At 42.7% G+C, this 13,303-nt stretch overlaps 1 protein-coding gene across 3 annotated transcripts in view; it reads right to left on the reverse strand.

Annotated features, from left to right (window-relative positions):
• sdhdb (succinate dehydrogenase complex, subunit D, integral membrane protein b) overlaps nt 1-12,214 on the reverse strand; it is a 28,456-nt gene extending 16,242 nt beyond the window's left edge. The window contains exons 1-3 of one of the 3 annotated variants that reach the window (XM_087976321.1): nt 12,133-12,199; nt 8,139-8,262; nt 4,476-4,586 (exon numbers count right to left, since the gene is read on the reverse strand). In XM_087976321.1, coding sequence (XP_087832447.1) covers nt 4,476-4,586; nt 8,139-8,229 — 202 coding nt within the window. In that variant the 5' untranslated portion in view covers nt 8,230-8,262; nt 12,133-12,199. Of the gene's footprint in view, nt 1-4,475; nt 4,587-8,125; nt 8,263-12,132 lie in introns of all 3 variants that reach the window. The other 2 variants (XM_087976322.1, XM_043676404.2) reach the window with 2 other exon arrangements.
• Nucleotides 12,215-13,303: the final 1,089 nt, after the last annotated feature.

The following is a 13,303-nucleotide window of genomic DNA, read 5'->3' on the forward strand; positions in this document are numbered from 1 at the left end:
TCAGGTAGGATGCTCAAAAAGCAAAAATTTATTTTTAGACTGTGGATAAACAAATATTCCCTAACTATTGTTATAGTTTATCTGAAGGCCTACAAATAGATTGTAATAAGTTACAATATCTTTGTTAATGATTATATCGTTTCCTCTTTTTGCTAGTACTTGTCGTGAAGCTAATGCTCATACTCGCATTGAGATTTCTTCACCTAGTTAAGGGTTAAGGAAGTTGAAGTTATGGGAGGAGAACACAACAGGAAGTGGAGCTAAGACCCTCGCCTAGAATCCTATTGCTCGAAGGATCGAATGGACAAATTGCGCTCCTAAGTACTACCCTCCTAATAGTCTGGACTTCTGCATTATTCATCCAGTGACATTACCAATATGCTACCATCTCTCCAGTAAGATGCATGTTTTCTCTAAAACAGAGGAGGTTAATTGAAGATTTAATTGAGGTGGAAACAAATGAGGGGCCTAAATGTGGTGCATTGAAATGACCCATTTTCACGAGCAGACACGTCAAGTAATTGGTGGAAAGAATTGAGGATACCTCTGAGTAATTGTTTCACCTGGAGGATGGTAAATGGTAGAAAATTCATTGTTTGAAAGGGTGATTAAAGCAGAAAACCTGATTACATTAGAGAAAGCTCTCAGCTATGCATTCAAGGAGCTGTAACTTTAGGACTATGGATGAGTTTTTTTTTAGTTGATGAGAATGGACCTCTTTGTGCTATAAGCCTTGCTACAATTTTAACAAACGTTAGAAAAGGTAGTACTGGAAAACCCTGCATGAGCCATTTCTTCCTTAACACTCAACATCTCTCCTTCCAAAAATTCCTCATTTTCACCTCTGTTCCTTGGATAAGTCTCAAAACATCTCTCAGGAGGAGATAATATCCCTGGACTAGTAACCTGCAGGCCCAGGCTCTTACTGTGTGAATGCGGGTTCAAATCCCACCATGGCAGCTAGTGGAATTTGGATTAAAATCAATAAACAGTGGGCAATAAAAATAAATCAAAAGGTCATGTAAAACTCATGCAGTTCACTCATGACTCCAGACCCACAATAAAATTGTTGATTCTTAACTACCTTCCTAATGGTCAAGGAAGCCACTCAGTTCAAGGGCAATTAGAGATTGGCATCAAATGCTGGATTGACAGCAATGCCCACATCCCAAGAAAGAAGAAATTAATATTCTTTGTTTCCACTGTTAATCCCATCAATCTCACTTCATTTGCCATTTGTTACGTATTCTATATCCCCCTCCATTGCATTAAAGATGTCTGATCTGTTTCCGTGCTATGACATCTTTGAAAGGGTAACTACAGAAATGCAAATCTTGCTTGTTAAAACCAGCTCAATTTAATGCCTCTATTGCCACCTGCTGTTTACAACATCAACACATTCCACCCAAGTATCTCAAATTGTAAATCCACTTAAAAGCCATTTGATCTCATCAATAAAACCTACTGTTGGGGGATGCTGATTAGCAAAGCAAAGGTTCAGTCTAATGCCCCAAAGGCATGGGCTCAAAGCTCACCATGGTGGCTGTTGAATTTATATCCAGGTAATAAACACCAGGAACTGAAAGCTACTCTTAGTAATTCGACCATTACATTATAAAGTCTGTCTGGTTCACAAAAGTCTGCCACGCTCATGTATTCTGGCCTACATGCGACTCCAGACCCACAGTAACCTGATTAACTCTTCCTGCCCTCAAATGGTCTAATAATAACTGAGTTCAAGGGTAAGTAGAGATGGGCAGCATCTGTCCTTGGCAAGAGTATTCCCTTGAAGCTATGTAGCTTCTCCAAGATTTCACACACACCAATCGGTGTTCCAACGCATTGATGACCAGCTTCAGCCTACAAGGGTTTCCACCCCAGAAAAGGTTACAGGCAGTATTGCTGGTCAGCTTTGTCCACAGTCCATGAAAGAATAAATTTATAGAAAACTAAACAACAATAAATAATTGGGAACTTTGCTGAGCTACAAATTATTTTGTGATTGCACAACCATTTATCTTTTCAGTTTTAATCAGAAAAGTGCAGCTGAAAAAACAATAAAATAAAATCAAAGCTGCTCAGTAAATGCATATGCTGACATACAAAATGGGGATCCTTAATAAGGTTGGACTCTCTGAAGGAAGTTTTTCCACTAATGACCTGATGTGCTCTATCCAAAGCTGCTGATTGCGCTAACATTTTGTTTTGTTTTGTTTCGGATTCCTAAACAGGAAACAAGATAGAAATAGGAGGCAGAAATGCAATTCGGACATTGTTCCGACCAACAAAATTTGGACCCAACCAGGACAACCAATTCCTATCAGCGTTCCGAAAAGACCACTCCCTCCGTGACTCCCTCGTCAGGTGCACACCCCCACCAACCCAACCTCCACTCCCGGCACCTTCCCCTGCAACCGCAAGAAATGCAAAACCTGCGCCCACACCTCCCCCCTTACTTCCCTCCAAGGCCCCAAGGGATACTTCCATATCCGCCACAAATTCACCTGCACCTCCACACGCATCATTTATTGCATCCGCTGCACCCGATGTGGCCTCCTCTACATTGGGGAGACAGGCCGCCTTCTTGCAGAACGTTTCAGAGAACACCTCTGGGACACCCGGACCAACCAACCCAACCACCCCGTGGCTCAACACTTCAACTCCCCCTCCCACTCCACCAAGGACATGCAGGTCCTTGGACTCCTCCATCGCCAGACCATAGCAACACGACGGTTGGAGGAAGAGCGCCTCATCTTCTGCCTAGGAACCCTCCAACCACAAGGGATGAACTCAGATTTCTCCAGTTTCCTCATTTCCCCTCCCCCCACCTTGTCTCAGTCAAATCCTTCGAACTCAGCACCGCCTTCCTAACCTGCAATCTCCTTCCTGACCTCTCCTCCCCCACCCCACTCCGGCCTATCACCCTCACCTTGACCTCCTTCCACCTATCGCATTTCCAACGCCCCTCCCCCAAGTCCCTCCTCCCTACCTTTTATCTTCGCCTGCTGGACACACTTTCCTCATTCCTGAAGAAGGGCTTATGCCCGAAACGTCGATTCTCCTGTTCCTTGGATGCTGCCTGACCTGCTGCGCTTTTCCAGCAGAAATGCAGTCCCTTAATTCTGTTTCTTCATTCAATTAGACCATGGCTGGTCTCCACCTTAATTCTCTCTGTCTAGTTTTGGTAGCTCTTAATATCCTCATTGAATAAAAAAAATTAGAGTCTTGAAATTTTCAAATGTGCCCAATCAAGCTTTTTTGGATGATGAATTTAAAAAAAGGATTTTTGCTACCCCTTCTGTGAAGAAGTGCTTCTGAAAATCACCCTTGAACAGCCCGGCTCTTATTTTTAATTTATGCTCTTAACTACTCTGCACTCTTCAATATAGGACCGAGTCTATCTGCCCTAGCAAGTCTTTCAATTTCAAAAAAATATATTGTAGATGTTGGAAATATGAAATAAAAACAGTTTTGGTAATACCCATCTGGTCAGGCAGCATTTATGGAGCCAGATAAAGGTTCCAGATATACTATTGTTAATTCCTGACAAAAGTGAAGTACCTTTCCTCTCCTTCATACACCCAGTAATCAGTCCTTCTCCCTCCCCTCCACAAACACAGTAAGAGCAACCCTTACCAATGTTGTGAAGCAGAGTTGTCAGTCTGGGGTAAGGAGCCTATGCAACAAGCACACACGTTTAGAAACAGAGTAAAGTGTGAAGCAACCACTCATCTTCACTGCGGAGCCACATGACCACCTGTTTTTTTCCTGCACTTAGCCAGGGACAGAGTTATGCATGCCCACGCCAAGCTGATCCACAAACATCCCAGTACATGCCACTGGAAGCACTTCCTAAGTGCGTTGGGCTCTTGGCATTCATCCAATAGATCCAGTGTCACCTCTTCACAAGTGCCATTGCTGCCTCAAAGTAGGGGGCAGTTTATGAACCCAAATGCTATCTAGCCCCAACGTGATCTCAACTTCTGGCACACATCATAGAATCCAGAGATTGCAGAAAATTGCCATTAGGGTCTTCAGGTCTGCACCGACTCTCTGAAGAGCTTCCACCCAGATTTGGCAACCCACCTTATCCCCGTAACCCCGCATTTATCATGGCTAACCCAACTAACATACACCTCCCTAGACACTATAGGCAACTTCTTCTAGTGTGGCCAATCCTCCTAACCAACAGATCTTTGGACTGTGGGAGGAAATCGGAACACCCAAGGGATAACCACACAGACAGGGTGGAAATGAAACCAGGTTCCTAGTGCTGTGAGGCAGCAGTGCTAACAACTGAGCCACCGTGCCACCTACAAATGTCCCATTCACTTTCCACATGTCTGCACCACAGTTGTATTGCCATGGGAAGAAATTCTACATGCAGATTCCCCTTCCTGCCTCTGAAACAGTTATTAAAGATAAAAAGCTTGACTACGTCTGATATAACAGAACCATCCAGGTACAATACTTACTCAAATGGCTAGGAGACGTGTGAATCTGTGACGTCAAAAGCACTGGAGGCTGATGGATCTTTCTGGAAGCAGTCAGAGGTCCAACCACTAATGATTTACTGAAGATCATTGCTGGAGAGAAGAAAAGAAGAACAGGAAATTAATCTATACATTAATGCCAGCTGCAAAATTAAAGATATTTTCATACTTTACTTATCCACTTATTATTCCTCTATAGATTGGAGGAATGATGAAATGAAATACATGTATATGGTCAGTAAATTTTAGTTAGTCCCTCAAGTTTCTCATGCCATTCAATTAGATTACTTTTGTTGTGACTTTATTCATCCTTGTTTCAAATCTTTCAACAGCTTTGGCTAACAAAAGTCTCCAAATTTTGATTTTAATCATTTTAATTGACAAATCCCCACAATCTCAATGGCTTTTTGGGGATGCAGTTCCACATTCCCACCATTATTTGGGGTGAAGAGAAGTTTTTGACCTCATCAGCGAGTGGTCTGAATTCCAATAAATACGCCCTCTTGTAGTAGGGGAAATAATTCATCTCGAGTGGTTCTTGATCTATGGTAGATAAACAAGCCGCAAGAGTTTAATCAAATATGATATCATGGTTCAGTGATTTTGTGATGCTTACAAAGTTAAATGGAGTTGAGCTATTTTAACTCAGTTTACTATCTGCTATCAACAATACAGACACAGTTATACACGAGTGTTACATGTTGAATATACTTGGTTTTAGGTTGCTGTAGGGAGAGGGTTACAGATGTGGCTGAAGAGCAGTATCTAACAACTCAACTTTTCTTCTGAAGATTCCCAAAATAAATGGTTGTGCTTCCGAGGGAGTAACCAAACTTGCTCTGGAATGGAGGAAAAAGGGGAATCACAACTGCTTCCAACTATAATGCTGGTGATAGGTTCAAAGGAGAAGGGTTCTTTTGGCACAGTGGTACTGCCCCTATTTCTGAGCCAGGTGGTCCAGGTTCAAATCCCACCAAGTGTGTAATAACATCTCTGAACAGATGGATTAGAAAACACCTCGGCTCAAAGGATCTAAATGAGCCAGTAGTGTCCAAGCGTGACCCACTTGACGAGCAAACTCCATGAAATAAGCACTTGCACAGCCAACCTATTTTCACCCACTCATGGCCCCATTATCAGCTTTTCTTTCCCACTGGCTTACTGTCAACCCCATCCCTTCGTGCACCTAACTTTCTTTCTATCTCTGGGCTCAGTCTCTACTAATCTGCTCCTTCCCCATCTCTCTTCCTTTGTGAAATAATACTTATCTAACGATATACAGCTCCCTTGCTTTCTCCACACTATCTGTAAAAGAATTCTCAAAACCTAATGTCTCAACCAAGCTTTCAGTCAATTTTCTGAAATCTCTTGAACAATGCTCATTGTCTCCATTTATATCCCGAGCTGAATGAGGAAGGAGTTGGGGCTCTGAAAGCTTGCCGTTTCAAATAAACGTGTTGGACTATAACCCGGTATCGTGATTTTTGACTTTGTCTGCCCAAGTCCAACACCAGCACCTTAGCATCATCCCTATACTGTTATTTCTCTCAACCTGCTGTATTTCTCCTCAATCCATGTCAAGTTGTTTGTAATAATCTCCTACAAGTGCACTGTGTGTGGTTAGTGGAGGCACAGGATCAAAGCATCAACACCTGACAGAGAAAACTGGGTCACAGCAAATATCTTCCTGAACTTAGCACTGCCCTTCTTTACCCTGCAAAAAACTAACGACTTTTTTCAGGTTTCGAATGTATGAACAACTACACTTCCTGACTAGGCTATTCTAACACAACACAAAGTTAATCTCAGTGTGACCGCAAAAATTCAACACATCAAATAAAGACACTTTTTAAATCAGCAACTTATCTGGACTCTGAACTAGCAGGTTTCTGGATCAGAATGAGTGGCTAGCAATTACATTTAAATGAAGTAAAATACTGGGGTGCTGTAAATCAGAAACCAACAAAAATTGTTGGAAAAGCTCAGCAAGTCTGGCAGCATCTGTGGACAGAAATCAGTTAATGTTTCTGGTTGAGTCACCCTTCCTCAGAGTTAGTGGAAATGCCCCACCCTCTGGACCAGATTCAAAGTGCAATCATAGGATAGGACTAACTCCATGTGCTGCTACTACACTGAATAGAACATGACTTTTTTCTTAGCAGGCAGGCAAGACCGGTTTCTTACTTTGCCAGATGGAAGCTTGCCAGATTAACACCTCCCCAAACCTTATACCTTTAGATAATGTTAACATAATGCTGATTGTAATCAGGAGATCAGAATTGACTCTATACTTAACTCCAAGTGTAAGTTGCCAATAACACTCTAGGATACCATGCACAAACAAGGATTCTGATCGATAAAACAGGCAAACATACGAGTCAACATCACACGAGCACACAATTGCGTGCTATAATGGTGCCAGACAAATAACAAGGTAGCGGATAGACAGTGCTTACGGACTTCCAGAAGGCATTCGAAAAAGTCTCACATAAGAGATTGTTAACTAAAATGTAGAAGTCCACATAACTGAGGACACATTACTGGCATAGCTGGGAAACTGGTTAAGTGGCAGGCAGCAGAAAATAAGGATACTGAGTCAGTACTCAAAAAGATAATCTCTGGATTACAATTGAACCACAAGCTAATTGGCACAGGCTCAATAAGGTTAAGCAGGTAAATGTGTGGCTCAAAGATTGGTGTTGGAGAAATGGGTTTGAATTTGAAAATAGGGGAAATTAGAAAACGAAAATCTCCAGCACAGACACAAATAGAACAGAGTGAATGGAAAGGGTTAGCAAACAAACTTCAAGCACACTGGACAAACAAATGACAATGAGAAGAGGGACAGTTAATAAACGACTAATGGTGTTATATCAGAATGCGTACAGTATAAGGAATAAGGTAAATGAGCTTGTAACGCAGACAGTGGAACAGCAATGGCAGGAGTTTCTGGGAGTAATTCAGGAGACACAGCAGAGATTCATTCCGAGGAAAAAGCAGCATGGTACAGGGAGGATGAGGCAACCGTGGCTGACTAGGGAAATAAGGGACAGCATAAAGGCAAAAGAGAAAACCCATAATGTGGCAAAGGGCAGTGGGAAAGCAGAGGATTGGGAAGCTTACAAAAACCAACAACGGGCAACAAAGAAATAACAAGGGAGGAAATTAAACATTAGGGTAAACTAGTCAGTAATATAAGGGAATATTGTAAGAGTTTCTTTAGATATATAAAGGGCAAAAGAGGCAAAGGTGAGCATTGGGCCACTGGAAAATGACGCTGGAGAGACGGCAGTGCAGAACAAGGAAATGGCTGAGGAACTTAGTGTTAGTCTTCACGGTGGAAGTAACATCCAAAAAATTTGAGAGTGTGAGGGGGCAGATCAGAGTATGGTAGCCATCAACAAGGAGAAGGAGCTAGAGAAACTGAATGGTCGGAAGGTGGAATAATCACCTGGACTAGATGGACTACACTCCCAAAGTTCTAAGGGAGCTATCTGAAGAGATAGCTGAGGCATTAGTGGTGATCTTTCAAGAATTGCTACAATCAGGGAGGGTCCCAGAGGACTGGAAAATTGCTGAGGTGACATCCCTGTTTGAAAACGGAGTAAGGCAAAAGATGGAAAATTACAGACCGATTAGCCTAACCTTGGTCACGGGTAAGATCCTGGAATCCATTATGAAGGGTGAGATTTCTGGATTCTTGGAAGTGTACGGTAAAATAGGGCAGAGTCAGCATGGTTTCATCAAGGGGAGGTCATGCTTGACAAATCTGTTAGAATTAATTGAGAACATAATATGCAGGTTAGACCAAGAACAGCCAACAGATATAATCTACCTGGACTTCAAAAAGGCCTTTGCCAAGATGCCACACAGGAGGCTAATGGCCCATGATGTTAGAGGCAAGGCGCTAGCATGGATAGAAACTTGGCTGTCTGACAGAAAGCAGAGAGTGGGGATAAAAGGGTCCTTCTCAGGATGGGAGCTGGTGACAAGTGGTGTTCCTTAAGGCTCAGCGTTGGGACCACAACTTTTCACTTTATACATTAATGATCTAGATGAGGGAACTGAGAGCATTTGGGCTAACCTTGCAGAAATAAAGGTAGAGGGACAGGTAGAATTGAGGTGGCAGGAAGGCTGCAAAAGGATTTAGGCAGGTTAGGAGACTGGGCAAACAAGTGGCAAATGGAGTACAATGTGGGAAAGGATGAGGTTATGCAGTTTGATAGGAAGAATAGAGGCATGGACTATTTTCTAAATGGGGAGAAAATTCAGAAGTCTGAAGGATCCTCCTCAAAGTGTGAGTCAGTAGTTAGAAAGGCAAATGCAATGATGGCAGTTATTTTGAGGGGACTTGAATATAAAAGCAGGGACATACTGCTGAGGCTCTAAGGCTCTGGTCAGACCATATTTGGAATATTGTGCACAGTTTTGGGCTCCATATCTCAGGATGGATGTACAGGCCCTGGAGCATGTTCAGAGGAGGTTTACAAGAATGGTCCCAGGAATGAAAAGCTTAACGTATGAGGAACATTTGAGGACTCTGGGTTTACACTCGATGGAGTTTAGAAGGATAATGGGGATCTAATTAAAACTTACAGAATACTAAATGGCCTGGACAGAGTAGATGTTGGGAAGATGTTTCTTTTTGTAGGTGAGATTAGGTCCCAAGGGCATAGCTTTAGAGTAAAAGGAAGGTCTTTCAGAATGGAGATAAGGAGAAACGTCTTCAGCCAGAGAGTGGTGAATCTATGGAATTCATTGCCACAGAAGGCTGAAGGCCAGGTCATTGAGTATATTTAACACTGAGATAGATAGATCTTTAGATTAAAGGGTATCAAAGTTTAAGGGGAGAAAGTGGGAGAATGGGGTTCAGCCAGGATTGAATAGCAGAGCAGACTCAATGGGCTGCGTGGCCTAATTCTGCTACTATCTCTTACGGTCTTACTCAGATTGTCAGGATGTGACCAGTGACATCCCAGATGGATACGTTAGGGCCTCAATTATTCACATTATTTATTAATGATTTGAATAATGCCATAGTCATATTTTGCTGATGACAAAATTAGACAGCATTGTAGACAGTGCAGATGATAGCATAAAATTACAAAGGGATATTGAGAGACTAGATAAATGAGCAAAATTCTGGCAGATGGAATTCAACAGAATGTGAGGGAATCCATTTTAAACCAAAAAGCTATAGATTAGCATACTTTCTTGATGGCATGAAGTTAAATATGGTTGAAAGTATATAGGGTATGAGCAGGTGGGGAAAGAGTTAAGTTGAGTTTTTGTGAAATGAAAGGTTCAGCTAGCATGACTCGGATCAGATAAGAGCTTGCAGTAAACAATGAGGTGCTGGAGTGAAGGGCAGTGGGTTAACAAGGTGGAAAAGCATTCATTATGTAAAGCCATTTAACAAGATGAAGAAACATTCAGTATGTGAAGTCAGTTAACAAGGTGAAAAGTATTCATTATGTGAAGCCAGTTAACAAGGTAAAGAACATTCATTGTGTAACAGCAGATGGCTTAATCTTTACTATTGACGCTCTCTGATTGAAACAGTCACCCAATCAATATGCATGTTGCCTTATCTGATGCTCCTCCCTGCAAATGACTATATAATTCGTTAAGAAACAGATGTTCGAGAGAAGACAGAGAACTCATGTCTCTGTGCACATGTCTCGTTCTCTCTCCCTCCAGGGCCCGGAATAAAGACGAAGGAGGTAAAACTATACCGTCTCGGAGCGTTTTGCTTCAGCTGAGGCTGGAACAAGATGACACAGTGAATATCCAAAGAGACTTGAGCAGCCAGGTGCGTAGATCTTTAAAAACCCAGAAACAGGTGCAATAAATAATGAAGGTAGCTAACGGAATGCTGGCTTTTACATCTAGAGCACAAGAGCTTAATGATAGAATCATGCTGCAACGACATAAAACCCTGGTCACAACACACATGGAGAACTGACAGTAGATGTGGGCACCACATCTCTGGACCAACACAGGTGTATGGAGTTAGGTCACAGATCAGACATGATCTCATCGAGCAGAACAGGCTTGAAGGGCTGAGTGATCTACTCCTGTTCTATGTCCTCAACAGAACAGTCATCTAGCTAATTTCTTCATAATGTATGTACAATGCACTCTATTTAATCTCTGAAAAAACTTACATACATCCAAGAGGTTAAGTCACAAAACTCAGTTATAAATCTGGGTCTATAATTTAGAACAAAACATAATAGGGGTGAATTATACCTGCATGCATGCATGAGTCCAATGACCTTTATCTCTAGCTCTAACTCATCTGAAGATTGTGTTTTGACTGTTAATTTTTTTTTTTTAAATCGTACTTTCACATTTCTACAACAAGTATTTTGTGAAGTGCAATTGCAGAACGTGAAGCGCGATATGGAATCTTGCTGTTAACATTCAATATACTCTCCACTATCTTTTGACCTTAAAGTGATCCATCCAATCGATCCAGTAATAAATGAAACAAGCGAGAGGATGTAAAGGAAAACAGCATAGTTGATGATATCCCAGATCTATGTTGTGAGTGAAAAGAGATCAGACCATTACCTGCATTAAGAGACAGAATCAGCAAAGCTGGGATCAAGCTAAATGCAGACAAAATCATTATGCAGCTGACACAATGGCAATTCTTTTGCAAGGTGCAAATAGTTCGAGCCAAGCTGAGTGCTGATAAAGTAATAGCAACTCCTCAGATGGAAACTCCAAAAACCAAGAAGTTTGGAAGGTCACTGGACTCAAAACACTAACACCATTTTCTATCCACAGACACCTGCCAGACCTGCTGAGTTTCTCCAGTATTTTCTATTTTTATTTCAGATCTTCAGCATCTGCAGCTCTTTGTTTTATTACAATGAAAAGTTTCCTTTGTTTGATACATCACAGGACTTCTTTCATTACCTTGCTCAGCAAGAAACCCCTCTTCACTTCTTTACAAACTCTCTTCACATACACCCTTTCACCTCATGCTGGAACATTCTCTTACTGCCACACTGCAACAGCACCACTCTTACCCCACTACCCCCACCCCTCTTACTCCCTCATCTTTCAAGCACCCCATCCCCCATGCCCACCACATACACACTTACCCTGCCCCTTCTTAGAATTACGACAGCATGGAGGGTCATGCAGCCCGTCAAGTTTACACCAACTGTCCAAACTACCTCAGACCCAGACCCACTGTGGCATCCTATCCTTTCATTTCATTTCATTTCATTTCCCATGGCTAACCCACCTAGTCTGCACATCACTGGGCACTACAGGGAAACTTAGCATGGTCAATCCACCTAACCTGTATACCTTTAGACTGTGGGAGGAAACCAGGGCATCCAGTGCAAAAGAACTACAAATGTCACACAGTCACCCAAGGCTAGAATCAAACCCAGGTCCCTGGCGCTGTGGGGCAGCAGTGCTAACCACGGAGCCACCATCATTGCTGGTGTCTGTGTGAGTTTTAACTCTGTCCGCTCCCAGCACCGCCACATCATGGTTCGGAATTAACATTAAACTCTCAGTCCGGCGGCGCACACCAAGACCACATTAAACCCAAACCCGTGCGGAAGCTCTCCATCCTTCCCCGAGCCACAGTAACGGGGGGGGAACGGCCACTCACGCTTAAAGCCGCGTCCACAGCTCAGACTCAGCCTGACAACGGCCGCCATTTCCATCTCCTCGGGCAAGGTCACCCCGCCGGAAGTAACGTGCCGGCGCCGGAAACAATACCCCGGAACCGAGGCACTATGGGAGTTGTAGTCCTGGGCTACATTGACCTTAATTCTCAAAGGCAAACCACTCTGGTAAAGTAAATAACTGCAGATGCTGGAAATCTGAATCAAAAACAGAGATTGCTGGAGAAACTCAGCAGATCTGGCAGCACTGTGAGCAGAGAAAACAGAGTTAATGTTTCGTGACCCTTCTCCAGAAATCACTCTGCTCCTTTCTATGATTTTTTATCCTTAGTTCTGTGGGTGGGTTGGATGGCTGGTTTGTAATGCAGAGTGTGCCAACAACACAGGGTCAATTCTCAAATCATTTGAGGTGATGTGGAGATGTTGTTGATGGACTGGGTGGACAAAGTCAGAAGTAACTTCACCTAACAAAGGAGCAGCGCTCTGAAAGCTTGTGATTGCAAATAAACCTGTTGGACTATAAACTGGTGTCATGTGACTTCTGACCAGTTGAGGTTACTGTGAAGGCTAAAGAAATTCAGCATGTCTACAAAGATTAGTGGTATCATCGCTCGACTATTAATCTAGAAACCCAGAATAATGTTCTGGGGATCTGGGTTCAAATCCTGCCACAGTAGATGGTGGAATTTGAATTCACTAATTTTAAAAAATCCGGAATTAAGAGTTGACTGATGACCATGAAACCATTGTCAGAAAAATCCACCTAGTTCACTAATGTCCTTTTAGGGAAGGAAATCTGCCATCCTATATGTGAATCCAGAGCCACAGCAATGTGGTTAACTCTCAAGTGCCCTCTGAAATAGCCTGGCAAGCCTCTCAGTTGCATCAATCGCTAGAAAGTCACAACAAAGAAATGAAACCAGACGGACCACCTGGCATTGACCTTCGAATTGGAAAAGACAACGGCAAAAACACAAACAGTCCTGTCACCCATGCAAGGTGCTCCTTATCAACATCTGGGAGCTAGTGCTGAAATTGGGAGGGCTGTCTCACAGACTAGTCAAGCAACAACCTGACATAGTCATTCTTATGGAATCTTACCTTGCAGATAATACCCCAGATACCATCATTACCATCCCTGGATAGGTCCTGTCC

The sequence above is a fragment of the Chiloscyllium plagiosum genome, unplaced genomic scaffold, assembly GCF_037043375.1.
Source record: "Chiloscyllium plagiosum isolate Xiang-an unplaced genomic scaffold, Cpla_swu_hap1 HiC_scaffold_29, whole genome shotgun sequence".
Taxonomy (NCBI): domain Eukaryota; kingdom Metazoa; phylum Chordata; class Chondrichthyes; order Orectolobiformes; family Hemiscylliidae; genus Chiloscyllium; species Chiloscyllium plagiosum.